At 46.6% G+C, this 27,458-nt stretch overlaps 1 protein-coding gene across 1 annotated transcript in view; it reads left to right on the top strand.

Moving 5' to 3' along the window:
- IDNK (IDNK gluconokinase) overlaps positions 1–26,878 on the top strand; it is a 38,482-nt gene extending 11,604 nt beyond the window's left edge. Inside the window, exons 4-5 of the mRNA XM_040355600.1 lie at positions 6,398–6,441; positions 25,355–26,878. Of these exons, the coding sequence (XP_040211534.1) occupies positions 6,398–6,441; positions 25,355–25,697 (387 nt within the window). The 3' untranslated portion in view covers positions 25,698–26,878. The remainder of the gene's footprint in view (positions 1–6,397; positions 6,442–25,354) is intronic.
- Positions 26,879–27,458: the final 580 nt, after the last annotated feature.

Below are 27,458 nucleotides of genomic sequence, written 5' to 3'. Positions count from 1 at the left end.
AAAAAAAAAAAAAATTGCAAGATTTTTTTACTAGTAATGATGGCGATCTGCGATTTTATTTTGACGGTGACTTTATAGCAGACACATCGGACACTTTTGACACATTTTCCGGACCATTGTCATTTTAACAGCGATCAGTGCTATAAAAATGCACTGATTACTGTAAAAGTGACACTGTCAGTGAAGGGGTTAACCAGTAGGGGCGCTGAAGGGGTTAAGTGTGTCCTAGGGATGTGTTCTACGGGGGGATGGGCTACGTGTGACACTGATGTGGATTAATTAATTGATTTCCTGACAATCTCAGGGCTAACTCATTTCTGCCGCCTGATTCAAATTAATATGGCGAGACAGTGCAATCTATAGACAAAAAGATTTCACATCCTCACCTTCCAACGTTCAGCCAGCAAAGAGGAAGTCACTAGAGCCTGCTGGCTTTTTATTAAAACCACAGAATCACAAAGCATACAGTTGATTGGTTCACATTATACAGACACACACCCATCGATCCCTCCCAATCACCCACTCTACCCTCCTCCCTCCCTGTGACGTCTGTAGCACATGGCACATTCCAAAGTCCAGGAGCAAAGGGCAAGGAATGGAAGTCCTTATTTGGAAGAAATCTTCTGGTCAGATGAAGACAGGAAGAGGGGAGGTTGAATTCCACTTTAGAATGCAGTAGAAAGGAGGGGGGGGATGGAGCTGCTTTCAATAATCCTTCGTATTTTTAATGCTGAGTTCATTACTTTTAAAACTTAATTTCATATCTGACAAATCTTATCAAGGAAAATAAACACTTATTGTGATACATATACTTTTCACACATGCATATATAAAAAGAAATATAAAAAAAAACAGCAATATAGAAACAATATGAAAATATAAAAGATTAAACATTTTAGTAGTTCTAATAAAAGAATTCAAAATATAAATTTTTTCCAGATCCATCACAACACGACACTGATCACTGCTCCCGATTACAGGGAGCTGTGATCAGTGTCCTTGTCACTAGGCAGAACGGGGAAATGCTTGTTTACATCAGCATTTGCCAGTTCTCCCTCTCTGTGAAACGATCGCGGGTATCCCCGCGAACATCGAGTCCGCGGGACCCGCGGTCACACTCACGGAGCCCGCTGGTGGCGCGCGTGCCCACAATACCGCGTCTTAAAGGGCAACGTATATATATATATGTGTTAATCTGCCCAGCCGTGCCATTCTGCCAACGTATATCGGCGTGAGCCGGTCGGCAAGTGGTTAAAGAGGAAAATGATTCCACCAAAAAGTCAACCAGTGTTCAAAATCAACCACTTGATGTGTTCTCCTTCAAATTAAATCAAAGCCACTTACATTTTTTTACCAGTAATGGCGGCGATCAAGACACTATGGGTAAAGTTTGATTTTAATTAACCGGTTAACGCCCGCCACATGTACATATACGTCCACAGAATGGCACGTACAGACATATGGGCGTACATGTACGTCCCCGCCTTTCCGCGGGTCGGGGGTCCGATCGGGACCCCCCCCCCCGGTACATGTGGCGGTCGGTAACATGTGGGGAGCGATCCGGGACGAGGGCGCGGCTATTCGTTTCTAGCCGCCCCCTCGCGATCGCTCCCCGGAGCTGAAGAACGGGGAGAGCCGTATGTAAACACGGCTTCCCCGTGCTTCACTGTGGTGGCTGCATCGATCGAGTGATCCTTTTTATAGGGAGACTCGATCAATGACATCAGACCTACAGCCACACCCCCTACAGTTGTAAACACACACTAGGTGAACCCTAACTCCTACAGCGCCCCCTGTGGTTAACTCCCAAACTGCAACTGTCATTTTCACAATAAACAATGCATTTTTTGCTGTGAAAATGACAATGGTCCCAAAAATGTGTCAAAATTGTCCGAAGTGTCCGCCATAATGTCGCAGTCACGAAAAAAATCGCTGATCGCCGCCATTAGTAGTAAAAAATGCAATAAAACTATCCCCTATTTTGTAAACGCTATAAATTTTGCGCAAACCAACCGATAAACGCTTATTGCGATTTTTTTTTTTTACCAAAAATAGGTAGAAGAATACGTATCGGCCTAAACTGAGGGAAAAAAATGTTATATATATTTTTGGGGGATATTTATTACAGCAAAAACTAAAAAATATTGCATTTTTTTCAAAATTGTCGCTCTATTTTTGTTTATAGCGCAAAAAATAAAAACCGCAGAGGTGATCAAATACCACCAAAAGAAAGCTCTATTTGTGGGGAAAAAAAGGACGCCAATTTTGTTTGGGAGCCACGTCGCACGACCGCGCAATTGTCTGTTAAAGCGACGCAGTGCCGAATCACAAAACCTGGCCTGGGCATTTAGCTGCAAAATGGTCCGGGGCTTAAGTGGTTAAAGGACATTGTATTGTATATAGAATTACATGCACTTGTAGATGGCCATCTAAAAATGCAAGTTGCCTGGCTGCTTCTAGTCTTAGTGCTGCCAGTGTAGTCAGATTGGATTTAGTATACTTGTTCCAAGCCAGTGCCTCAGAGAGCGCTGAAACTAGCACGTCCGTGTTGCAGCTAATCAAATAGCATATTCAATAGAAGTTCATATTTGCTAAATATAAATCTTTCTTTTTCAAAATACCTGACAGCATTCCTTGTGTCCCTCCCCCAAAAAAAGACACTGTCCATTTCTGTTCACATATGTCTATGATTGCTTTACATACATTTCTATTGTGGTTTACTAACTGAATGGGTTTTTAGTGACCTAAGTGTCAGTGCATCACATTCACCTACATAATCATCTGTCTTCCCCAGCAAGTCAGCAGCATCCTGCAATACATCCTGACTAAACTGTTAGCTGAGGTGATAGCTGGCCGCTGATAAATGCTGACTGATAGTGACATCTCCTCCGGGGTTCCCAATGCATATTAGATTGAGCTGGCAAACCTATCACTCATTTTTATCATATCTGACAAGTACTGCTCTTCTTCAAAGAAAAATACTTGGAAAGAAATGTCTGTAAGCACTACTCTGGCCTTATATCAATTCCTGGGAGAAGTTTCAGATGTTCTTCTTCTCTGCCTTCTTTCTCCTAGAAATTTCCATAAATAATATGGCCACACCAGACTTTCAGCTGTGCTTTTTGAAATGAGGTTATAAAGGTGTAAAATAATTAATGTCTAAAAGTGAACACACTGTTTCCTCAAAAGTAGCATATGATGATAAAAAAAAAAAAAAAAAAGCACAATTGTTTAATGAAAACTGCTTGCCTAAAATAGCCTTGGAGAGGCGTTGGCTTTTCCAGTATCAGCAAAATCAGAAAGATTTACAGATGTTAATAACTACGAACAAAATCACACCATGTAATACCAGCATTCATATATCAACAGTGGTCTCCACTCCCTTTACCATGTTCCCAGGGCCTGAAGAGCCAGCGACACTGCTGTTTAGAGCTCCAGCAATAGGGTATCCAGTAGCTTCTTCTCCCAAAAAGCTAAGGCATTGATAGTTAAAATATTTCCCTGTGATAAGTATGTGCAGGCTTCTCTTCAGAAAAAGTAACTCTGCCTCCATTAGAGGTCAGAGCTGTCCCATTATAAAAATCCAGGAGATGACCATTACTAATTGGGTGAGTGGGTGTAGAATAAGAATAGCTTCCAGAATTTCTGGGTGATGTTTAGACACTATTTTTGGTTAGATCAAAATAGGTTACCGTATTTATCGACGTATAACACGCACAGGCGTATAACACGCACCCTAACTTTAAAAAGGAAGCTTCAGGAAAAAAACTTTCCACAGCCCCCTGCGTATAACACGCAGGCACAGTTTTCCCTCTATTTTCAGGGAAAAAAAGTGAGTGTTATACGCCAATAAATACAATAATGTTTGTGAGCTACCCACAGGCACTACTGGCCAAGGGGGGAAAAGGATCAGACAGGCTAGAAAAATTATCCCGTCACAGTTATGAGCTAATGCTGAAGCTTTTTTTTTCCGTTTTTGCAGTCTCTCTTCATTAGAAAACGTATGAATGGTCACCTGAGATGACTATTTGTGTGTACAGAAACACTGGCAGACAGAACCCCATTCCTTTACTTCAGATTGCCCTTTAGCCCTGGTTCACATTGATGCAATTTGGCATGTCAAATCGGCGGCAATGGCAGCGTCCAAATCGTTGTGACGCCGCACCAATTCCTCAAAGGTAGTTTCTGTATAACTTTTGGCGATTTCGGGGTGCGATTTCCATTGACATCTGTGCAGAAAAAAGCACAGATGTCTCTGAAATCACCCCCAAATTTGGGACTGACAAGCGGGAATGAAATTGTGCGAGTTCAGCTGAACTCACACGATTTCATTCCCGCAGTCTTTGTGAACCTAGGCTCGGGGTCTAAAATCGGCTTCATATGAGGATCAACTGAATTAACGCAGTAGAGTGTTGAACGGGGTCAGTGATCCATTTGGAAAGTGTAGTGTTTAAGGCAGGGGTGCCCAAACAGTGGCCCACGGAGCCCTCTGATGTGGCCCGTGACCTCCTGCTCTGGGATGGAATAGAATACTGTTATTAAAGTTTATTACTAAAATCACAGTGTATATATGGGCATATCTGTTCTGCAGTGGTTACTGGGCTGCTTTCAAACTGATCTGCAGGTGCAGAGCAATTTACCTGCGGGTTACCTGTCCTGAGCCGTAGACTTCTGTTATTACCTGTGAGTTTGGTGAGCTTTCTGAAAGTGCACCAAACCTGCAGAATATAATAGTCTATTGCAAAGTTCAGGAAAGCCAAAGGTACACTGCGTTGCACCCACGGTGCGGGTAAACCGCAGCGCATCAGTGTAAAAGCAGCCTTGGGCCCTCCATTCACCTCTAAGTAGTGGCAGACATTAACCAACTTGTGTTCTACCTCCAATACAATCCGCTAAAAAGTATTGTGGACTGCGTCCGTATCCGCATATGCAGAGCGGACACAGACATGCCATCTACCCGCTCCGCTCATTGTGACCCGTGACCGGTTACCAAGTCGCTTAAGTGACCCTCACTGTTTAAAAGGTTGGGCACCCCTGGTTTAAGCGCATTGACCCCTCTGCTGATGAGCGGCTTTTATCCCAAAGGGTGGTTGAACAGAAGTCGACCAGTAGAACGACTGCTATTTAACTGCAGTGGCCACACATGCATCGAAATTTGGCCGGTCCCTGCTGAACTGGAGCGGATGTGGATCCACGTATGGCCAGCTTAACCGGTTGCCGACCGCCGCATGTATATGTACGTCCACAGAATGGCACATACAGGCATGGGCGTACATGTACGTCCCCGCCTTTCCGCGGGTCGGAGGTCCGATCGGGACCCCCCCCTCGGTACATGCGGCGGTCGGTAACCTGCGGGGAGCGATCCGGGACCGATGGCGCGGCTTCGTTTATAGCCGCCCCCTCGCGATCGCTCCCTCGAGCTGAAGAACGGGGAGAGCCGTATGTAAACACGGCTTCCCCGTGCTTCACTGTGGCGGCTGGATCGATCGAGTGATCCCTTTTATAGGGAGACTCGATCAATGACGTCAGTCCTACAGCCACACCCCCCTACAGTTGTAAACACACACTAGGTGAACCCTAACTCCTACAGCGCCCCCTGTGGTTAACTCCCAAACTGCAACTGTCATTTTCACAATAAACAATGCAATTTAAATGCATTTTTTGCTGTGAAAATGACAATGGTCCCAAAAATGTGTCAAAATTGTCCGAAGTGTCCGCCATAATGTCGCAGTCACGAAAAAAATCGCTGATCGCCGCAATTAGTAGGAAAAAAAATAATTCATAAAAATGCAATAAAACTATCCCCTATTTTGTAAATGCTATACATTTTGCGGAAACCAATCGATAAACGCTTATTGCGATTTTTTTTTTGCCAAAAATATGTAGAAGAATACGTATCGGCCTAAACTGAGGAAAAAAAAATGTATATATGTTTTTGGGGGATATTTATTATAGCAAAAAGTAAAAAATATTCATTTTTTTTTTCAAAATTGTCGCTCTATTTTTGTTTATAGCGCAAAAAATAAAAACCGCAGAGGTGATCAAATACCACCAAAGAAAGCTCTATTTGTGGGGAAAAAGGGACGCCAATTTTGTTTGGGAGCCACGTCGCACGACCGCGCAATTGTCTATTAAAGCGACGCAGTGCCGAATCGCAAAACCTGGCCTGGGCATTTAGCAACAAAATGGTCCAGGGCTTAAGTGGTTAAAGGGAGGAAATGGTTCAGCTCATGTCTGTTGTAACTCCATTCTGGGCACAATTTAATCTGCCATGCTATGGCTTTGATGTCACACTTATAGCGAGCACACTGATCATAATTTTGAAAAGATGATATACAGTAGCTGTGTGTGTGTATGTATTTTAACCTACAGGAATGTTTTTGCTTACCATTTGCAGGACAGACAACCTTGGCTCTGTAAGTTGCATAACCTGATAACGAGGTGAGTAAGCTTTACAAAAATTGCTGATAAGCTGGAGAACAAGCTGTAATTTTACCTTCCCTGACAATATTTATCAATATGTGTACCTTGAAGAGTTGACTATGCTTCTTAACGGAGCAAAGATATAGTTGGCTATTGGTTGGGGTTTAATTGGCACTATGGGTGTCCCTGTTGGCACTCTCCCAGCTGACAATAGCCACAGAGGGAGATTCATCCACACGATATCACCAAAAGTATTGGGACACCTGCCTTTACATGTATATGAACATTAATGGCATTCCAGTCTTAGTCCGTAGGGTTGGCCCACCCTTTGCAGCTATAACAGCTTCAACTCTTCTGGGAAGGCTGTCCACAAGGTTTAGCAGTGTTTCTATGGGATTGTTCAACCATTCTTCCAGAAGCGCATTTGTGAGGTCAGGCACTGATGTGAACAAGAAGGCCTGGCTTGCCGTCTCCACTCCACTCCACAAAGATATTCTATCGGGTTAAGGTCAGGACTGTGCACGCCAGTCATTTTCCTCAACCCCAAACTCGCTCATCCATGTCCTTCTTTGTGCATGAATGTGCAGTCATGTTTGAACAGGAAACTGTTCCCACAAAGTTGGGAGCATGAAATTGTCAAGTGTCTTGGTTTGCTGACGCCTTAAGAGTTCCCTTCACTGGAACTAAGGGGCCAAGCCCAACCCCTGAAAAACAACCCCACACCATAATTCCCCCTCCACCAAATGATTTGGACCAGTGCACAAAGCAAGTCCATAAAGACATTGATGAGTGAGTTTGGGGTGGAGGAACTTGACTGAGATGCCATTAAAGTTTGTGTGCATGTAAGGGTAGGCGTCCCAATACTTGATAATATAATGTATCTGCACTGTTTAGTGTGGATGGAGTTTTTTTTTTTTATATATTTCTTTTAGTTGAGCCTGTGTATAGCAATCTTAAATACCTATTGATCTTGTCTACAGGTGCCCCTGTTGGCACCCTCCTGCCTGACAAAAGCCATATCAGGAGATTTATCTGTCGGCATTGTTTAATCGCTTGAGGACCGCCGCACGACGATATACGTCGTCAAAATGGCACGGCTGGGCACAAGGGCGTACATGTACGTCCCCTTTAAGATCCCAGCCGTGGGTCGCGAGCGCGCTGCCTGTCCTCTTCTCCGTGACCGTCCCCGCGGGAACAGCGGACCCGATCGCCGCCGGTGTCCCGCGATCGGGTCACAGAGAGGAAGAACGGGGAGAGGTAAGTGTAAACAAACCTCTCCCTGTGCTTCCTAGTGTGGCTGTCACTGATCGTCTGTTCCCTGTGTTAGGGAATGACGATCAGTGACGTCACACGCACAGCCACGCCTCCCCCACAGTAAGAACACTCCCTTAAGGCACACTTAACCCCTACAGCTCCCCCTCCTGGTTAACCTCTTCACTTCCAGTGTCATTTTTACAGTAACCAGTGCATTTTTATAGCATTGTTCGCTGTAAAAACGACAATGGTCCCAAAATAGTGTCAGAAGTGTCCGCCATAATGTCGCAGTCAAGATAAAAATCGCTGATCGCCGCCATTACTAGAAAAAAAAATTATTAATAAAAATGCAATAAAACTATCCTTTATTTGGTAGACGCTATAAATTTTGCGCAAACCAATCAATAAATGCTTATTGTGATTTTTTTTTTTTTTACCAAAAATATGTAGAAGAATACGTAAATAAATGTGTTTTATATCTTTTTGGGGGATATTTATTATAGCAAAAAGTAACAAATATTGCATTTTTTTCAAAATTGTCGCTCTATTTTTGTTTATAGCGCAAAAAATAAAAACCGCAGAGGTGATCAAATACCACCAAAAGAAAGCTCTATTTGTGGGGAAAAAAGCCAATTTTGTTTGGGAGCCACGTCGCACGACCGCACAATTGTCAGTTAAATCGCAAAATGGGGCCAGGTCCTTTAGCTGCATAATGGTCTGGGGCTTAAGTGATTAACAGAGATGGGGGATTCTGTTTGATTTTTTTTTCACCCTGTGTATGGAGAGCTTAAATACCTGTTGATCCTGCCAATTTCTGCTTTATCTCTCCATCAGCTCCCAATTTTGCAGGACAGAGGTTTGTCTTTACTTTTCTTTTAGTTGAGCCTGTGTATAGCAATCTTAAATACCTATTGATCTTGTCTACAGGTGCCCCTGTTGGCACCCTCCTGCCTGACAAAAGCCATATCAGGAGATTTATCTGTCGGCATTGTTTAATCGCTTGAGGACCGCCGCACGACGATATACGTCGTCAAAATGGCACGGCTGGGCACAAGGGCGTACATGTACGTCCCCTTTAAGATCCCAGCCGTGGGTCGCGAGCGCGCTGCCTGTCCTCTTCTCCGTGACCGTCCCCGCGGGAACAGCGGACCCGATCGCCGCCGGTGTCCCGCGATCGGGTCACAGAGAGGAAGAACGGGGAGAGGTAAGTGTAAACAAACCTCTCCCTGTGCTTCCTAGTGTGGCTGTCACTGATCGTCTGTTCCCTGTGTTAGGGAATGACGATTAGTGACGTCACACGCACAGCCACGCCTCCCCCACAGTAAGAACACTCCCTTAAGGCACACTTAACCCCTACAGCTCCCCCTCCTGGTTAACCTCTTCACTTCCAGTGTCATTTTTACAGTAACCAGTGCATTTTTATAGCATTGTTCGCTGTAAAAACGACAATGGTCCCAAAATAGTGTCAGAAGTGTCCGCCATAATGTCGCAGTCAAGATAAAAATCGCTGATCGCCGCCATTACTAGAAAAAAAAATTATTAATAAAAATGCAATAAAACTATCCTTTATTTGGTAGACGCTATAAATTTTGCGCAAACCAATCAATAAATGCTTATTGTGATTTTTTTTTTTTTACCAAAAATATGTAGAAGAATACGTAAATAAATGTGTTTTATATCTTTTTGGGGGATATTTATTATAGCAAAAAGTAACAAATATTGCATTTTTTTCAAAATTGTCGCTCTATTTTTGTTTATAGCGCAAAAAATAAAAACCGCAGAGGTGATCAAATACCACCAAAAGAAAGCTCTATTTGTGGGGAAAAAAGCCAATTTTGTTTGGGAGCCACGTCGCACGACCGCACAATTGTCAGTTAAATCGCAAAATGGGGCCAGGTCCTTTAGCTGCATAATGGTCTGGGGCTTAAGTGATTAACAGAGATGGGGGATTCTGTTTGATTTTTTTTTCACCCTGTGTATGGAGAGCTTAAATACCTGTTGATCCTGCCAATTTCTGCTTTATCTCTCCATCAGCTCCCAATTTTGCAGGACAGAGGTTTGTCTTTACTTTTATCAATCTGCTGAAATCAGTGGCTGATTATCAGCTGCTCTGACCATTTGGAAGCCGAGACTGGGACTTCCTTTAACCTCCACATGCCGATGTACGTCAGCAGAATGGCACAGGTGCGCAAAAGGGCATACCCGTACAACCCTTCGTAATCCCGGGCTAGCAGGCGCGGGTATGCCACTGCGTGGCCGGTGATCGTGACGAGGAGAGGCAGAACGTGGAAATGCCTATGCTAGCAAGGTATTTCCCTGTTCTGCCTAGTGATATGACAGGGATCTACTGCTCCCTGTCATGTTCCTGGTAGCCCACCCCCCACCCCTTGATCGCCTCATATAGCCAGATTCACAAAGACTTACGCCAACGTATCTTTATACTTTATATACGCCGCGTAAATCCATGGATGCGCCGTCGTATCTATGCGCCGTATTCTTGAAACCGGATACGCCTGAATTCTGTCTCCTTCGGACCGACGTAAGTCTCCTACGCCGTGGTATCTTGGGTGCATATTTACACTGGCCGCTAGGGGCGCTTCCATTGATTTACGCGTCGAATATGTAAATTACCTAGATACGCCGATTCACGAACGTACTTGCGCCCGTCGCAGTAAGCTACGCCGTTTACGTAAGGCATATGTCCGGCGTAAAGATAAACCACCAAATAGCTGGTCTAAGTCATGTTAGGGTATGGACGTCGGAACTGCCGTCGATTTTACGTTGTTTACGTAAGTCGTGTGTGAATGGGGCTGGGCGTAGGTTACGTTCACGTCGTAGGCATTGAGCTGGCGTATCTTAGGGAGTAAATTTAACGTGATTCTGAGCATGCGCGCGCATGCGCCGTTCGTTCGGCGCTTCATTTACATGGGGTCACGATTCATTTTAATACAACACGCCCACTACCTGCCTACTTTGAATTAGGCGGGCTTACGCCGGCCCATTTACGCTACGCCGCCATAACTTACTTCTTCTCTATGTTACGTCGGCGTAGCGCATATGAGATGCGCTACGCCGGCCAAAAGATGCACCCTCTACTTGAATCTGGGCCATAGTGTTTAAACCCTTCCCTGCCAGTGACATTTACACAGTTATCTGTGGTTATTTTTAGCTCTGATCACTGTATAAATGTCAGTGGTCCCAAAATAGTGTAAAAAATGTCCGATCTGTCGGCCGCAGTCCTGATAAAAATCACAGATCCCCGCCATTACTAATACAAAAAAAATAATAATAAAAAAAATGCCATAAATCTATTTTGTAGATGCTATAACGTTTGTGAAAACCAATCAATATTCGCCTATTGCTATTTTTTTTTTACCAAAACAATGTAGAAGAATACATATCGGCCTAAACTGAGAAACAACTTTGTTTTTCATATATTTTTGGGGATATTTATTATAGCAAAAAGTAAAATGGTGACCAAATACCACCAAAAGAAATCTATATTTGTTGCACGACGCAATTGTCAGTTAAAGCGACACAGTACCGAATCGAAAAAAATGCTCTGGTCATTAACCAGTTGCCGCCCGCCCACAGCCAGTCACATGTAAACCCGGAGATGCCGTAATCGGCTTTCCTCGCCTCACACTGACAGAGTGTGAGGTGAGGAGAGCCCATCAGCGGCATCTCCTCACAGGGGACAGCTAGGTATGTAATCAGGGCACTGATCATCAGTGCCCTGATTACAATTGATTGCCCACCACTAGCAGCAATCGGTGCTAACCAATCCCCATAATTGCCACCAATCTATGCCCAAAAGTGTCAGCAATCGGTGCCCACAAGTGATGCCAGTTAGTGCTGCCCATCAATGCCCACCACTGCTGCCTATCTGTGCCCAATGCCCATAAGTGTGGCATATTCATGCCCCCTTATCAGTGCCGAAAGTGCCACCTCAGTGCAGGCTATCAGTGCCCATCAGTGAAGGAGAAAAATTACTTATTTGCAAAATTTACTGACAGAAACTAAGAAAAACTCCTATTTATTTTTTTCAAAATGTTTGTCTTTTTTTTGGGGGGGGGGGGGGGGGGGGGGAACCTAGGAGTGGTTAAATACCACCAAAAGAAAGCTCTATTTGTGTGAATAAAATATCAATTTCACATGGTTACAGTGTAGCATGACTGCGCATTTGTCATTCAAAGTGTGACAGCGATGAAAGCTGAAAAATGGCCTGGGCAGGAAGGGGGTATAAGTGCCCTTCATTGAGGTATTTAAGGGGGTAAAGTGGTTAAATGTACCTGCCCCTTTTTCTTGAAAGCATGCCCAGTTACAAGAGGAGATTTAGAAAAACATACACTGCTGTGTTAAAGCTAGTGATTGAGTGTATTGTATATATATATATATATATATATATTTTACTATAGTGACACTTTAAGGAAAAGTATATTGAATCTGCCATGTAGCACTATCTGTAATTAAAAAAAGGAAAAGTATGAATAAACAGATGCAGACACCTCTTGTACATCAGATATAAGAAATTGTTTTCAAGGCACCTCATAGAAGCCATGTAAAAGCTACTAACATTTGTATTTGTAATTGTGCTACTTTCCTTAATGTGATCAAATACTGTAAATTGAAATATTTTGTTTTGATGACTGTAGGAATGATTAATGAAGCACTCATGCACACATGCTCTACAAAGAATTAATCAGTGACCATAAAGGAAAGCTCATTTCTGGCCAAGCGTAACACTTTTTTACAGTATTCAGTGCTCTGTGATTGCTCTTTTATTTAATTCCGTGTTTATGCAGTAGAGAATAGGAAATATCCCATAGGTATTTGATCTAAAAGTCCAGGCAGGGTTGTGTGATATAAGTAATATATTGCTACATGTGGCTGTTTGGACTGATTCGGTTTTTAAAGGGTTAGTACGTGCAAAACGGATATTTATTTTTGTCATTAACAGTCGAGCTAAACCAAATAATGATTACCTATGTCTCTTGGAGAGTCTGATGGTGAGATCTCTGCGACTTTCAGAATTAGCACATTATTATAGCCATTACAAGAGACCCCCTCTCTGCTGTATTATTAATGTAATCTATATTTTCAAGACTGCAACTGGAGGATTTGAAACTCCCAAAGGTAGTTAGAAATGTAGCCTGGCTGTAAGACTGAAGACCTTGCATCCCCTAATGCCTCGTACACACGATCGGAAATTCCGATGGAAAAAGTCAGACGGCGTTTTTTCATCGGATATTCCGACCGTGTGTATGCCCCATCTGACTTTTTCCGTCGGAAATTCCGAAATTCAGACGGAGTTAGAAAGAAAACATGGAAAAAAGGAAAATTGCGCTAATCGAATATAAATTAAGTGAATAAATGGGAAGGCTGCAATAGCGTGAACTAACACAAAACAAATATAAAAAGAAAGAAAAATTGCGCCAACCAGTAGTACAATAATATAAACAGTGAAGTCCTTTGTGTCTTCTACACGTGAAACACAGAAAAAATGTGCACCATATAAGTGCATAAATCGTGAACAAATTGTTAAAAAGATCCAATAACAAAGTCCATAAACGAAATTTTCAACCCAGGCAGCACCCAGTGTGAAGATAATTGACAGTCGTGACCCGCCACCATATGGACTGAGGCTTACCACAAGGTAATTTGATAACAGCGTTATTCAAATAACTGTAGGATACTTCTAAACATCGGATAATAGCCAGGAATACACCAGGTCACGGTCCCTTTAAGAAGTCCACGATGGGGTGCAGCAGCGTATAATAGCGATTTACGTCCTCATAGCATGTCACAGCCCAGTCAGTGTCAACATGAAATGAAGGAGACCGCACATAGGGTAGTATGCACTGATGGTCTGGCCACTCACAGGTTAATCTCCTGGCTGAGCGTTTGATGGGACTGCCGCTTGTCAGTTGTCAGCGCTGCTGGGAGAACTAGAGTTCTCCCAGCAGCGCTGACAACTGACAAGCGGCAGTCCCATCAAACGCTCAGCCAGGAGATTAACCTGTGAGTGGCCAGACCATCAGTGCATACTACCCTATGTGCGGTCTCCTTCCTTTCATGTTGACACTGACTGGGCTGTGACATGCTATGAGGACGTAAATCGCTATTATACGCTGCTGCACCCCATCGTGGACTTCTTAAAGGGACCGTGACCTGGTGTATTCCTGGCTATTATCCGATGTTTAGAAGTATCCTACAGTTATTTGAATAACGCTGTTATCAAATTACCTTGTGGTAAGCCTCAGTCCATATGGTGGCGGGTCACGACTGTCAATTATCTTCACACTGGGTGCTGCCTGGGTTGAAAATTTCGTTTATGGACTTTGTTATTGGATCTTTTTAACAATTTGTTCACGATTTATGCACTTATATGGTGCACATTTTTTCTGTGTTTCACGTGTAGAAGACACAAAGGACTTCACTGTTTATATTATTGTACTACTGGTTGGCGCAATTTTTCTTTCTTTTTATATTAGAAAGAAAACATGTTCTCTTTTTTTCTGACGGAAAAAAATTCTATTGGAAATTCCGTTTGTCTGTATGGATCTCCCACGGAGAAATACACGCATGCTCAGAATCAAGTCGACGCATGCTCGGAAGCATTGAACTTAATTTGGTGTGACAGTGTGTATGCAAGACAGCTTGAACGAAAATCTGTCGGAAAAACGCGTCAGAGTTTATTCCGACAGAAACTCTGATCGTGTGTACAGGGCATTAGACATGTAATAATCCAGGATGCATCTCAACTTGCCAGACACTGAAAAAAATTGTGTCATTTTTAGGTGGACTGACCTTTTAAAGAAGAAGAGTGGGGAGGGCCCAGTTGAAATTGACTTTGTATAATTAACATCCATTTTCATACTCTTACCTTCAATTAACTGTTACAGCAGTCGTGCAGGGTGTTTTAAAGGATATGTTCACCTTAACCACTTCAATACAGGGCACTCACCCCCCCCCCCCTTTCCTGCCCAGGACAATTTTCATCTTTCGATGCTCGTATGGTTGTTCGATGGTCATACTCAACACTGTACCCAAACATTTTTTTTTGCATTTTCTTCCCCCAAATAGAGCTTTCTTTTGGTGGTATTTGATCACCACTGGGGTTTTTATTTTTTGCTAAACAAAAAAAAAAAAAGGTTTTCAGTTATAAAATTTTGTTTTCTCCTTCACCGACGAGCACTGATGAGGAGGCACTAATATGTAGAATTGATTGTCACTGATATGCAGCACTGATGGGCACCAATAGGCAGCACTTATATGACGAAACACGCTCAGGAGGTTGGACGTGCTGACGTCATCATGTTGTATCCTTGCAGTGGATGGGTGTTTGCTAGCCGGCCGGCTTTTTTTTTTTTATATACCTTGATGATTTTACCTGTGCAAGTGCAACTTTTATTCATTAAACATACTATTGTTACGATTTCACACTATGTGAATTCCTCTTCATTTTGGGTAATTGATTGGCCTGTATCTGTGACCTGAGTGATCGACTATCCCTGGAGGTTTGCTGTGGTCTGCCTATCATCTATACCTAGAGATTCTGTTGCTGAATCTCTGGATAAGACCCTGGCTGGGTTATAGCCGCAGGCTTTTAGAGCTTGCTTTATGGTAAGCTTGAATTCTATGTGGTGGAGGTGCACAAGTCTGTCTTGGTGCTGTATAGGACCGCCCAGATTCATTTTCTGGTGGTTTATGGACAAATTCAAGATATATGGTGTTTCATATATATATATATATATTCTTTGCTTATGGACTTGTTTTTGGTGTCTTTCATATATTCACTTAATTATGATTTTCACACATGTGTTATAGCGCAGCTTTATTACTTTTTGTTCTTTACTGATATGCAGCACTGATGGGCAACGATAGGTGGCACTGATAGTCATTACTGATGGGCACTGATTTGCACTTTGGGCACTGACTGGAAGATGTTGTGGGCACCTCTGATAGGGGCTGAGCTAATAATCAATGTGCTGATTATCAGTACAGACCCCCCCCCCCCCCTCTCTCTGACAGGAAAGCCACCGATCGGCTCTCCTGTCAGCGCAAACCGAGGAAAGCCACTTACCAGCACTTCATGGTTACACACTGTGATTGGTCACAGCTAATCATGTGGTAAAGAGCCTATGTCATACCGCGATCTGAGTTGTCAGACTGACACATCACACCACCGTTCCCCACGGGCGCGCAATTGCGGCTTATCCTGCTGGACGTCATATGACATCCAGTCAGGATAACTTAACAACTCTGCGCATGTCATTCTGTTATATGGCCAATGGGAAATGGTTAAGGAACGTGTTACACCAGTATTTAGGATGTAACATGTTCCAGCTCCTAATCCTCTTCCCCTGAGACAGCAGGCAGGGAATCCTCTCCCCCACACCCACTGTCACATTTAAAATTGGCTGTGTCGCTTTAAAAATCTGAATCTTTGAATGAGTGAACTTCAAGTGCCATCGTGGCAGATGGCTTGTAGTCTTTAATGGACTAGGAGTGTGCTAATCAGTGCGCTTGTAGTCCATTCACTCTTCCTCCAGCTTTCTAACTGAAAGCCTGTAAGGGGGTGCAGGAAAAAAAGCTGGAGGGGGCGTGTGCAATAGCCTGACATTACACCCACAATCCACTGAGCATGGGTGCAATGCTTTGAAGACTCCTGTAGGAAAAATAATAAATGCACATTTGTGTTAACAAATATGTGCATTTATTATTTTCCTAAAAAGTGAACTCTACAGTTCAGTAGGCACCATAGTTAGTGCATTCTAATGTAACAGACCTGATGATACACACTTCCTCCTCTTCTCTGAAATACAGGCCTTTAGAAGCGTGTGCAGAGAGGTGTCTATTTGTTACTCACCTCTGCCAGCACAGAGCACTGCAGTGTGAGCACAGGAATTTTAAGGCATTTCTAGCAATAATCATATCATGCAGAGGTACAGGACTTTAAAAAAAAAAGTGTACTATGTCAACGGGGCTTTAAACAACATACACCATCAACTTCACTTGGCATCAGTGGTAAACAAATCAGAATAGAAATCAGGTTAGTCCAATCGTATTGGAGCAGACAGAGCCAATAGTAGAAATGCTATTAGGTACTGTTGCTGGATTGTGGGATAGTGAGGGGATGTTAAAGAGCTCAGAGTTGAGGTCTCACTATAGTGTCGTCCCAGCAAGAGGAGTTGCCAGTTTTTAAGTTACTTGCTGGTACTTTAACGCTTTCCTTGTCTAGCACTGTCTCCCATTTTGAACATCACGTGCCCAGACCATTTTTACTATTCTTGTGAATTATTCACTTCCACATTACAACATTTTAAAGATTGTAAAATACTTCACTTCCCCTCTATTCCTATTTTGTCATGTCTGCTAGGTCAGAAATCTCTTTTAGCTAAGACACAGCAGTCAAAATATGAAAATAATTCTAATCCAAAATAGTTTTTCTCTTTTAGATAAAAAGTCAGGAAGGTTTTTTTTTTTTTTTTTTACCCACTGGATAAAGTGGGCTTCTCTTTGACTATGATCCTGAAACATGGCAAATCGTGGGACGCCCTTGCGATCTCTGTCACTTCCAATCGCAACGCGATTGGGGTGCCATTAGGAGTGATGGGAATTGCAAGAGTGTCCCGCGATTTGCTGTGATACGGAATCGCGACCATTCTGCCTGTAATAATGTGATGGAGCCTTAGGCCCCTTTCACACATGGGCGGGAGCCGCGCTGGCGGTATAGCACCGCTAAAAATAGTGGCGCTATACCGTCGGATTTGCTGCGGGATTCGGCTGCTAGCAGTGCGGTATTAACCCCCACTTGCGGCCGATAAAGGGTTAATACCTCCTGCTATGTGCCTCTACAGAGGCGCATTGCGGGCGGTATTGCTGCGGTTCCCATTGTTTTAAATGTGAAGGAGCGGTATACACGCCGCTCTCACCGCTCCAAAGATGCTGCTGACAGGAGATTTTTTTCTCCCGCCAGCGCATCGCCTCAGTGTGAAAGCCCTCGAGTTTTTCAGGCGGTATAGCAGCGCCATTTTTAGCGCTGTACCGCCTGAAAAACTCCTCAGTGTGAAAGGGGTCTTGGGGATATTATTGTTTATTGATTGTAAACCCTCAAGTCCTTTGTAAACGCATCATGGTTTCAATGTTTTTTTATATTGACTTCCAAATGCAAGAGGCGCCATTAAGTTGTGCATATCCTTGTTTACAGTATCTATGTCCTCGTTGTGGTACTCTTGTTATTACCCAGGGGCGGACTGACCATTCGGTCAGTCGGGCACGGACCGAGGGCCCCTGGCCACTAGGGGGCCCCATCAGGGGTTGGCAGCCTTGGTAAAAGCAGGGACAGTTTGTTGGAATCAGTGTTTTCTGACATCCATCACTGAAATGGCCACTACCGACATAATTTTGATGTACAAATCTCGAGATTGTAGCTTCCCCGCCTCTCCACTGCCTTCTCAGCCAATGGGAGCACAGTGTACACGCCCCCTTCTCCAGCGCGGCTTTTTTGACATATGAGCAGGAGATGTCGACTGCTGGAGAGATGAGAGGGAGGAGGGGACAGCCTGCAGTGTGGGGTGGATTTCTGCCTCATAAAAGGTAAGCTGGAAGAATTGTATTATCAGTACTGCTTACCTATCCTGGTGAGGAGGGGAGGGGGAGGGGGGAGGCTGTGTAGCAGCAGGGCTCCTCTTGCTGTTAGATCGTTTATCTGTGTGTGAGAAGTGCCATGCTTCTGTGCTGAACTTCTCCAATCTCTGCTACATCTCCCTACTCATCACCTGCCCACCAATACACAGGCACAGCCTCCTCTCCTGTATTACCACATGCTATGTCTGTGAGCTGCTGGGGCACTACAAGTACCAGCATGGCAGAAGGGGCAGGAGCAGTGTGTTCTATCAGGATGATTTTTGGAAAAAAAGTGCTGGTGTGTGTATATATCGATAAATATATATCTATATATACACACACCAGCACTTTTTTTCCAAAAATTATCCTGATAGAACACACTGCTCCTGCCCCTTCTGCCATGCTGGTACTTGTAGTGCCCCAGCAGCTCACATGTGGTAATACAGGAGAGGAGGCTGTGCCTGTGTATTGGTGGGCAGGTGATGAGTAGGGAGATGTAGCAGAGATTGGAGAAGTTCAGCACAGAAGCATGGCACTTCTCACTATATATATATATATATATATATATATATATATATATATATATATATACACTGTGTATGTATACAGTGCATGTACATGTGTATACCAGGGGGCGGTCCATCCATTAAGGGCACCACCCCCTCTATGTAGAATGTATAACAATGAACCGGCACTCCGCCAATCAGGAAGTGCGGGTCTGATACCCATCATGTGATTGGCTGAAAGGACAGGCACTCCTATTGGATGCCTAGCAGGAGAAAAGAAGAGATGCAGGGAGTAAGCAGCTCGCCGCTGCCCGTCCCACATCTCACTGCCGTCACTCACTGCCTGACCTGCCACCAAGATGGTGGGGGGGGTGCTGAGGGTCACAGTGGCTGCATTTAATGGGACACAGTTGGCTGCATTTGATGGCATAGTTGGCTGCATTTGATGGCGCACAGTTGGCTGCATTTGATGGGGCACAGTGGCTGCATTTGATGGGGCACAGTTGGCTGCATTTGATGGGGCACAGTTGGCTGCATTTGATGGGGCACAGTTGGCTGCATTTGATGGGGCACAGTTGGCTGCATTTGATGGGGCACAGTTGGCTGCATTTGATGGGGCACAGTGGCTGCATTTGATGGGGCACAGTTGGCTGCATTTGATGGGGCACAGTTGGCTGCATTTGATGGGGCACAGTTGGCTGCATTTGATGGGGCACAGTTGGCTGCATTTGATGGGGCACAGTTGGCTGCATTTGATGGGGCACAGTTGGCTGCATTTGATGGGGCACCGTGGGCTGCATTTGATGGGGCACCGTGGGCTGCATTTGATGGGGCACCGTGGGCTGCATTTGATGGGGCACAGTTGGCTGCATTTGATGGGGCACAGTGAGGCTGCAATTGTTTGCCCATGAGAGGCTTCTGGTGAATTTAGTGGGTCACCAACTCTAAGCCACTCGGCATGTCACGGAGCTTGGTGCCTCTCCGTATGGGTTTGCCCACATTCATGTTGCATCAAAAAAAGATGGCGGCCATCTCTAAGCCTGGGGGCCCCATAATCTCCTATTGCCCGGGGGCCCCATGAGTTGTCAGTCCGCCCCTGTTATTACCCGTTTCCTTTTTTCAATAAAAGACTTGTAAACAAATATATGTGTTAAGGTGCATTGGGGTACAGTAGAGCTAAAAAAAAGGGCAATAACACCCATTGGGATAATGTATGATTAAACCACAATGCAATGCTTTGAAATCATCCCCACACCTGCCAGAATAGACAATCATGGAAAATCCACAATTTTGAGGTATCACCAAAACGGGAATAGAGGGGAAATCTTCCAATATGGACACTTGTTCCCACGGCTACTGTCTAAGGCAGACCTGGGCAAACTACGGCCCGCGGGCTGTATACGGCCCGGCGGACCTTTTAATCCGGCCCACCCCCGCCGCCGCAGCCTACTGTTATCACCGCGGCGGGGAACATAACAGACAGCGTTCGTTTGAACAGCTGTTTTCCCCGCCGCGCATAGACACTCCCCCTTGGACAGATCTGTCCAATCGCGAGCAAGGGGGAGTCACATAGACACTCCCCCTTGCTCGCGATTGGACAGATCCGTCCAAGGGGGAGTGTCTATGGCATAGACACCTCCCCTTGGACGGATCTGTCCAATCGCGAGCAAGGGGGAGTCACATAGACACTCCCCCTTGCTCGCGATTGGACAGATCCGTCCAAGGGGGAGTGTCTATGCGCAGCGGGGAAAACAGCTGTTCAAACGAACGCTGTCTGTTATGTTCCCCGCCGCGGTGATAACAGTAGGCAGGGCCGGGAGGGGTCACTGTGCCCATCACACGCAGCCACTTGTGCCAACGCATGCAGCCACTTGTGCCAACACACGCAGCCACTTGTGCCAACACACGCAGCCACTTTGCCACCATAAATTGTCGCCACTGTGCCAATCACACGCAGCCACTGTGCCAATCACACGTAGCCACTGTGCCAATCACACGCAGCCACTGTTCCCATCAAACGCAGCCACTGTGCCAATCACACGCAGCCACTGTGCAATCAATTGTTGCCACTGTTCCCAAACACAGCCACTGTGCCAATCACACGCAGCCACTGTGCAATCAATTGTTGCCACTGTTCCCAAACACAGCCACTGTGCCAATCACACGCAGCCACTGTGCAATCAATTGTTGCCACTGTTCCCAAACACAGCCACTGTGCCAATCACACGCAGCCACTGTGCAATCAATTGTTGCCACTGTTCCCAAACACAGCCACTGTGCCAATCACATGCAGCCACTGTGCCAATCACATGCAGCCACTGTGCCAATCACACGCAGCCACTGTGCCAATCACACGCAGCCACTGTGCCAATCACATGCAGCCACTGTGCCCATCAAACGCAGCCACTGTGCCAATCACACGCAGCCACTGTGCCAATAACACGCAGCCACTCTGCCCATCAAACGCAGCCACTGTGCCAATCACACGCAGCCACTGTGCCCATCAAACGCAGCCACTGTGCCATCACATGCAGCCACTGTGCCAACACACGCAGTCACTGTGCCATCAATTGTTGCCACTGTGCCCATCACACGCAGCCACTGTGCCATCAATTGTCGCCACTGTGCCCATCAAACGCAACCACTGTGCCATCACACGCAGCCACTGTGCCATCACATGCAGCCACTGTTTAATCAATTGTTATTGATTAAACAGTGGCTGCCTGTCCCCAGCCTCTGTCCCCCTCCTGTGTCATGTCCCCAGCGTCTGTCCCCCTCCTGTGTCATGTCCCCAGCGTCTGTCCCCCTCCTGTGCCATGTCCCCAGCCTCTGTCCCCCTCCTGTGCCATGTCCCCAGCGTCTGTCCCCCTCCTGTGTCATGTCCCCAGCGTCTGTCCCCCTCCTGTGTCATGTCCCCAGCGTCTGTCCCCCTCCTGTGTCATGTCCCCAGCCTCTGTCCCCCTCCTGTGCCATGTCCCCAGCGTCTGTCCCCCTCCTGTGCCATGTCCCCAGCGTCTGTCCCCCTCCTGTGTCATGTCCCCAGCGTCTGTCCCCCTCCTGTGTCATGTCCCCAGCCTCTGTCCTTCTCCTGTGTCATGTCCCCAGCCTCTGTCCCCCTCCTGTGCCATGTCCCCAGCGTCTGTCCCCCTCCTGTGTCATGTCCCCAGCGTCTGTCCCCCTCCTGTGTCATGTCCCCAGCGTCTGTCCCCCTCCTGTGTCATGTCCCCAGCCTCTGTCCCCCTCCTGTGTCATGTCCCCAGCCTCTGTCCCCCTCCTGTGCCATGTCCCCAGCGTCTGTCCCCCTCCTGTGTCATGTCCCCAGCGTCTGTCCCCCTCCTGTGTCATGTCCCCAGCCTCTGTCCCCCTCCTGTGTCATGTCCCCAGCCTCTGTCCCCCTCTTGTGTCATGTCCCCAGCCTCTGTCCCCCTCCTGTGCCATGTCCCCAGCGTCTGTCCCCCTCCTGTGTCATGTCCCCAGCGTCTGTCCCCCTCCTGTGTCATGTCCCCAGCGTCTGTCCCCCTCCTGTGTCATGTCCCCAGCCTCTGTCCCCCTCCTGTGTCATGTCCCCAGCCTCTGTCCCCCTCTTGTGTCATGTCCCCAGCCTCTGTCCCCCTCCTGTGTCATGTCCCCAGCCTCTGTCCCCCTCCTGTGTCATGTCCCCCTCCTGTGTCATGTCCCCAGCCTCTGTCCCCCTCCTGTGCCATGTCCCCAGACTCTGTCCCCCTCCTGTGCCATGTCCCCAGCCTCTGTCCCCCTCCTGTGCCATGTCCCCAGCCTCTGTCCCCCTCCTGTGCCATGTCCCCAGCCTCTGTCCCCCTCCTGTGTCATGTCCCCAGCCTCTGTCCCCCTCCTGTGTCATGTCCCCAGCCTCTGTCCCCCTCCTGTGTCATGTCCCCAGCCTCTGTCCCCCTCCTGTGTCATGTCCCCAGCCTCTGTCCCCCTCCTGTGCCATGTCCCCAGCCTCTGTCCCCCTCCTGTGTCATGTCCCCAGCCTCTGTCCCCCTCCTGTGTCATGTCCCCAGCCTCTGTCCCCCTCCTGTGTCATGTCCCCAGCCTCTGTCCCCCTCCTGTGCCATGTCCCCAGCCTCTGTCCCCCTCCTGTGTCATGTCCCCAGCCTCTGTCCCCCTCCTGTGTCATGTCCCCAGCGTCTGTCCCCCTCCTGTGTCATGTCCCCAGCCTCTGTCCTTCTCCTGTGTCATGTCCCCAGCCTCTGTCCCCCTCCTGTGCCATGTCCCCAGCGTCTGTCCCCCTCCTGTGTCATGTCCCCAGCGTCTGTCCCCCTCCTGTGTCATGTCCCCAGCGTCTGTCCCCCTCCTGTGTCATGTCCCCAGCCTCTGTCCCCCTCCTGTGTCATGTCCCCAGCCTCTGTCCCCCTCCTGTGCCATGTCCCCAGCGTCTGTCCCCCTCCTGTGTCATGTCCCCAGCGTCTGTCCCCCTCCTGTGTCATGTCCCCAGCCTCTGTCCCCCTCCTGTGTCATGTCCCCAGCCTCTGTCCCCCTCTTGTGTCATGTCCCCAGCCTCTGTCCCCCTCCTGTGCCATGTCCCCAGCGTCTGTCCCCCTCCTGTGTCATGTCCCCAGCGTCTGTCCCCCTCCTGTGTCATGTCCCCAGCGTCTGTCCCCCTCCTGTGTCATGTCCCCAGCCTCTGTCCCCCTCCTGTGTCATGTCCCCAGCCTCTGTCCCCCTCTTGTGTCATGTCCCCAGCCTCTGTCCCCCTCCTGTGTCATGTCCCCAGCCTCTGTCCCCCTCCTGTGTCATGTCCCCCTCCTGTGTCATGTCCCCAGCCTCTGTCCCCCTCCTGTGCCATGTCCCCAGACTCTGTCCCCCTCCTGTGCCATGTCCCCAGCCTCTGTCCCCCTCCTGTGCCATGTCCCCAGCCTCTGTCCCCCTCCTGTGCCATGTCCCCAACCTCTGTCCCCCTCCTGTGTCATGTCCCCAGCCTCTGTCCCCCTCCTGTGTCATGTCCCCAGCCTCTGTCCCCCTCCTGTGTCATGTCCCCAGCCTCTGTCCCCCTCCTGTGTCATGTCCCCAGCCTCTGTCCCCCTCCTGTGTCATGTCCCCAGCCTCTGTCCCCCTCCTGTGCCATGTCCCCAGCCTCTGTCCCCCTCCTGTGTCATGTCCCCAGCGTCTGTCCCCCTCCTGTGTCATGTCCCCAGCCTCTGTCCCCCTCCTGTGTCATGTCCCCAGCCTCTGTCCCCCTCCTGTGCCATGTCCCCAGCCTCTGTCCCCCTCCTGTGTCATGTCCCCAGCCTCTGTCCCCCTCCTGTGTCATGTCCCCAGCCTCTGTCCCCCTCCTGTGTCATGTCCCCAGCCTCTGTCCCCCTCCTGTGCCATGTCCCCAGCCTCTGTCCCCCTCCTGTGCCATGTCCCCAGCCTCTGTCCCCCTCCTGTGCCATGTCCCCAGCCTCTGTCCCCCAGTTTTCCAACAATGATATTTACTGATTTTTATAAAGAAATACAATTGATTTTATGCAGTATTGAGTTTAGCCTTTTGGCCCGGCCCTCCAAAATATTTTTAGTTTCTCATGTGGCCCCATCGAAAAAATAATTGCCCACCCCTGGTCTAAGGTCTGATTTAATTCGCTTTAGGAGATCTTCTCACATAGGGCAGTAAGTAAGGGAAGAACAGCAATGTGCTGGCTTTGGATATACTTAAGGAATGCGTCCCCCTCCTAGAAAATCATAGAACTTGAATTTTAAAAATCTTTTCTCCACTCGAGAGCTGCATTCATCATCATAGAATTGAGGCTGCATTCACACCTGGGCGTTTCGAATCGCCCGTAATTTCAAAACGCTCTGGTAAAATGACAAATTGCACAACATGCATTTCAGAATACCGGTAGTGGCTGCTGTAGCTTCCCCGCCCCCGCCAGGAGAAGACAACGACCCGGCATAGGGATGCCCTCATCAACACTGTCTGTGGTGATGGGGAAATCAAGCTAATTTCTTTCCTGCAACCCATGGTTTGCAAGTTCAAGGTCAGTAAGCTTTGAAGCCAGAGGATCAGCATGACACCCAGGGAAACAGGATTCCCAGAAGATCAGCCTGGTCAGTCCCGTACTTCTCTCTTGACAGGTTTACTTTAAGACCCCCTCACATATTAAACAAATTGGGGGATTAGCTCCATGCCACTTACAGAGCCATATTTTACCGCCATGGGGATACACAGGTGCCACATGCATCCCCGTGCTGGAATCCTAGTTAAGTATATTGGAAAATGCACCTGCATGGACAGAGTTGTTGTGTCTCTATGCGCGAGAGTCCCCAAACTCATCCTGTGTGTGTTCGGGGAACCACATCCACGTGTCATATAAGGAAACAGTGGCTCTGTCCATGCAGCTGCATGTCCCAATAGACTAAAATTATATGCCGGTACGTGGAAGAATGCAGCACCTGTGCAGGTAAACAAAAATCGCCCTGCACAGGGTGCAGAGCTACTTGCCCCGTGTGAACAGGGCCATAAGAATAGACAATAGCAATTTGCTAAAAGCGGAAAGGATGGGAGTGATGATCATGTTGGTGTTCTGTTCTCCCCTTAGTGATGAAGCCCGTGGTCATCATGTGGTGTTGGCATGCTCTGCACTGAAGAAAGCCTACAGGGAAACGCTGGCTACTGGGACAAACTTATGTACATCTGACAGACAGCAGCAAGAAAACCTGGATCCAGATATATTTTTTATCCACTTACAGGGTTCACGGAAACTGATCTCAGAGAGGATTCAGAAACGAACAGGACATTTCATGCCAGTGGATTTGTTAGCATCACAGTTTGACACACTGGAGCCTCCAGCAGCACCCGAACATTTCATCACAGTAAATGTGGAGAAGGACGTTTCGCAAATAGTTTCAGAAATACAAGGCGTGTTAGAGGGTAAGATGTAAGACCCTCCTTATAGAGCAGAAGTGGACTTATCAAAGGCTATATCATCAAGGACCACCTTTACCATAATGTGCCATTGCCACAAAGTGGGGAGAGGCTCCGGTATTCCAGTGTGGAGCTGCCTTCCCTGGCCGCCATTTACTGCTTTGGGGGGAGGGATGCACAAGTCATCTTACAACTCTATTATGAGAAACGTGCAAGGCTGACACTGCTCTTTTGAAAATGTTAGATACCTTGCTGTGTTGTGTTTGGCATCCATAGTTTTATATCATAGACCTGGAACAAGCCTGCTGTAAAAGAGTGTCAGAAATCCTGTCCCCTATACGTGTTCCAGGTCCGAGATTTTGAAAGCATGGAAGCCAAAACATCAGTATAACAGCCAGAGAACTAATATTCATAGAGAGGTCATCAGCATCAGGCCTCATACTTTTATCATGACAGAGTTAAAGGGCCCATTAACACTTTTGAGGCACAGAAATACATGGCAACCCATGTTACATGCATTGCGGTGCCATTCATTTTGAATGGTACCCCCAACACACTAAGACAGCTCACCAAGTAGTGCCTTACGTTGCCAGAATTGGTGTATGTTTGTTTTTTGCCACATTAGGCTGTGTTAGCAGTCCCTTTATTTCAATGGGCTGCCTTAACGTAATGCACCACAAAAATGTAAAGGCCCAACTTAAAAATATAATAGCACATTCTTACTGAAAAATGACAACAGTTGTGCAATGTAATAGACTAACGGGACTGAAACTTTATAAAGGTGACATTGTCTTGAGTTAAAGTTCAGAGGTCTCCTGTTCCAGCTCAAAACACCTCAAGGAACCATATACAGAAAACTGCACAACCTTCTTTTTTTTTATTTGCTAGAGAATAACTATGATCAAAATGTATATAAAATAGTGTTGTACTTGTGCAGGATCATTGTGAAAATTATTGGAATGCACTATTAATGTCAGCAGGTACATAGAACCAGAGGAAGAATTACAAAAGCAATCTTTGGTCAGGCAAATGTATTATTATTCTTAAGGCTTACCTTGCCATTTTATTCTCAGTGCTATAATTCATTTAACAATTTTTAAGACTTTTCCTATCATGGACTCAATATATCAAAACCTGTTTTGTGTGGAATATTTTATTCTTGCATAAAGTGCACACATTCGTGCCTACTGTTAAATTATTTCTGTACAGAGTTAAAGCGGTAGTTCCCCCTAAAACAAATTTCTAACAATAGAAATTTCTTTCCGACAGAAGCCGAACGTCATTGCGCAGGCGCCGTATAGAGTCGGCTCTATACGGCGCCTGCGCAGCGACGTTCGGCTTCTTTCGGAAAGTCGTGACGTCACGTATGTGCCCGTCGGAGAAACGTCAATCAACTAGGAACGCCCACCGCCAAGGGACGAAACGGCGAGATCTCGGTATGTACGAAAAAACAAAAACAAAAGCCAGCCTACCCGCAGTGTAACGGGTCTTACGAATCTATTGTTAGAAATTTGTTTTAGGGGGAACCACCCCTTTAAATTAATAGCAATTAGCATCGTTCACTTGTGAACCTGTGTAGAGGACAAGCTATAAGATCGACGCAAACCAGTTACAATATTTAAGGCACCACACATTAAAGGACGATTCCGCTTAGACGATGAACTTTAGTATAAATCATGGTACATTTTGACTGCTTGGAGACTGACATCTTGCAGGTGAGCTCTTGGTCAGAGAGTACTTGAACATATATTGCCAAAAGTATATAAACATCCACTCTG

The sequence above is a fragment of the Rana temporaria genome, chromosome 1 (assembly GCF_905171775.1).
Source record: "Rana temporaria chromosome 1, aRanTem1.1, whole genome shotgun sequence".
NCBI lineage: Eukaryota > Metazoa > Chordata > Amphibia > Anura > Ranidae > Rana > Rana temporaria.
The sequence above is the reverse complement of the archived record's forward strand: the minus strand, read 5'-3'. Positions and strand labels throughout refer to the sequence as shown.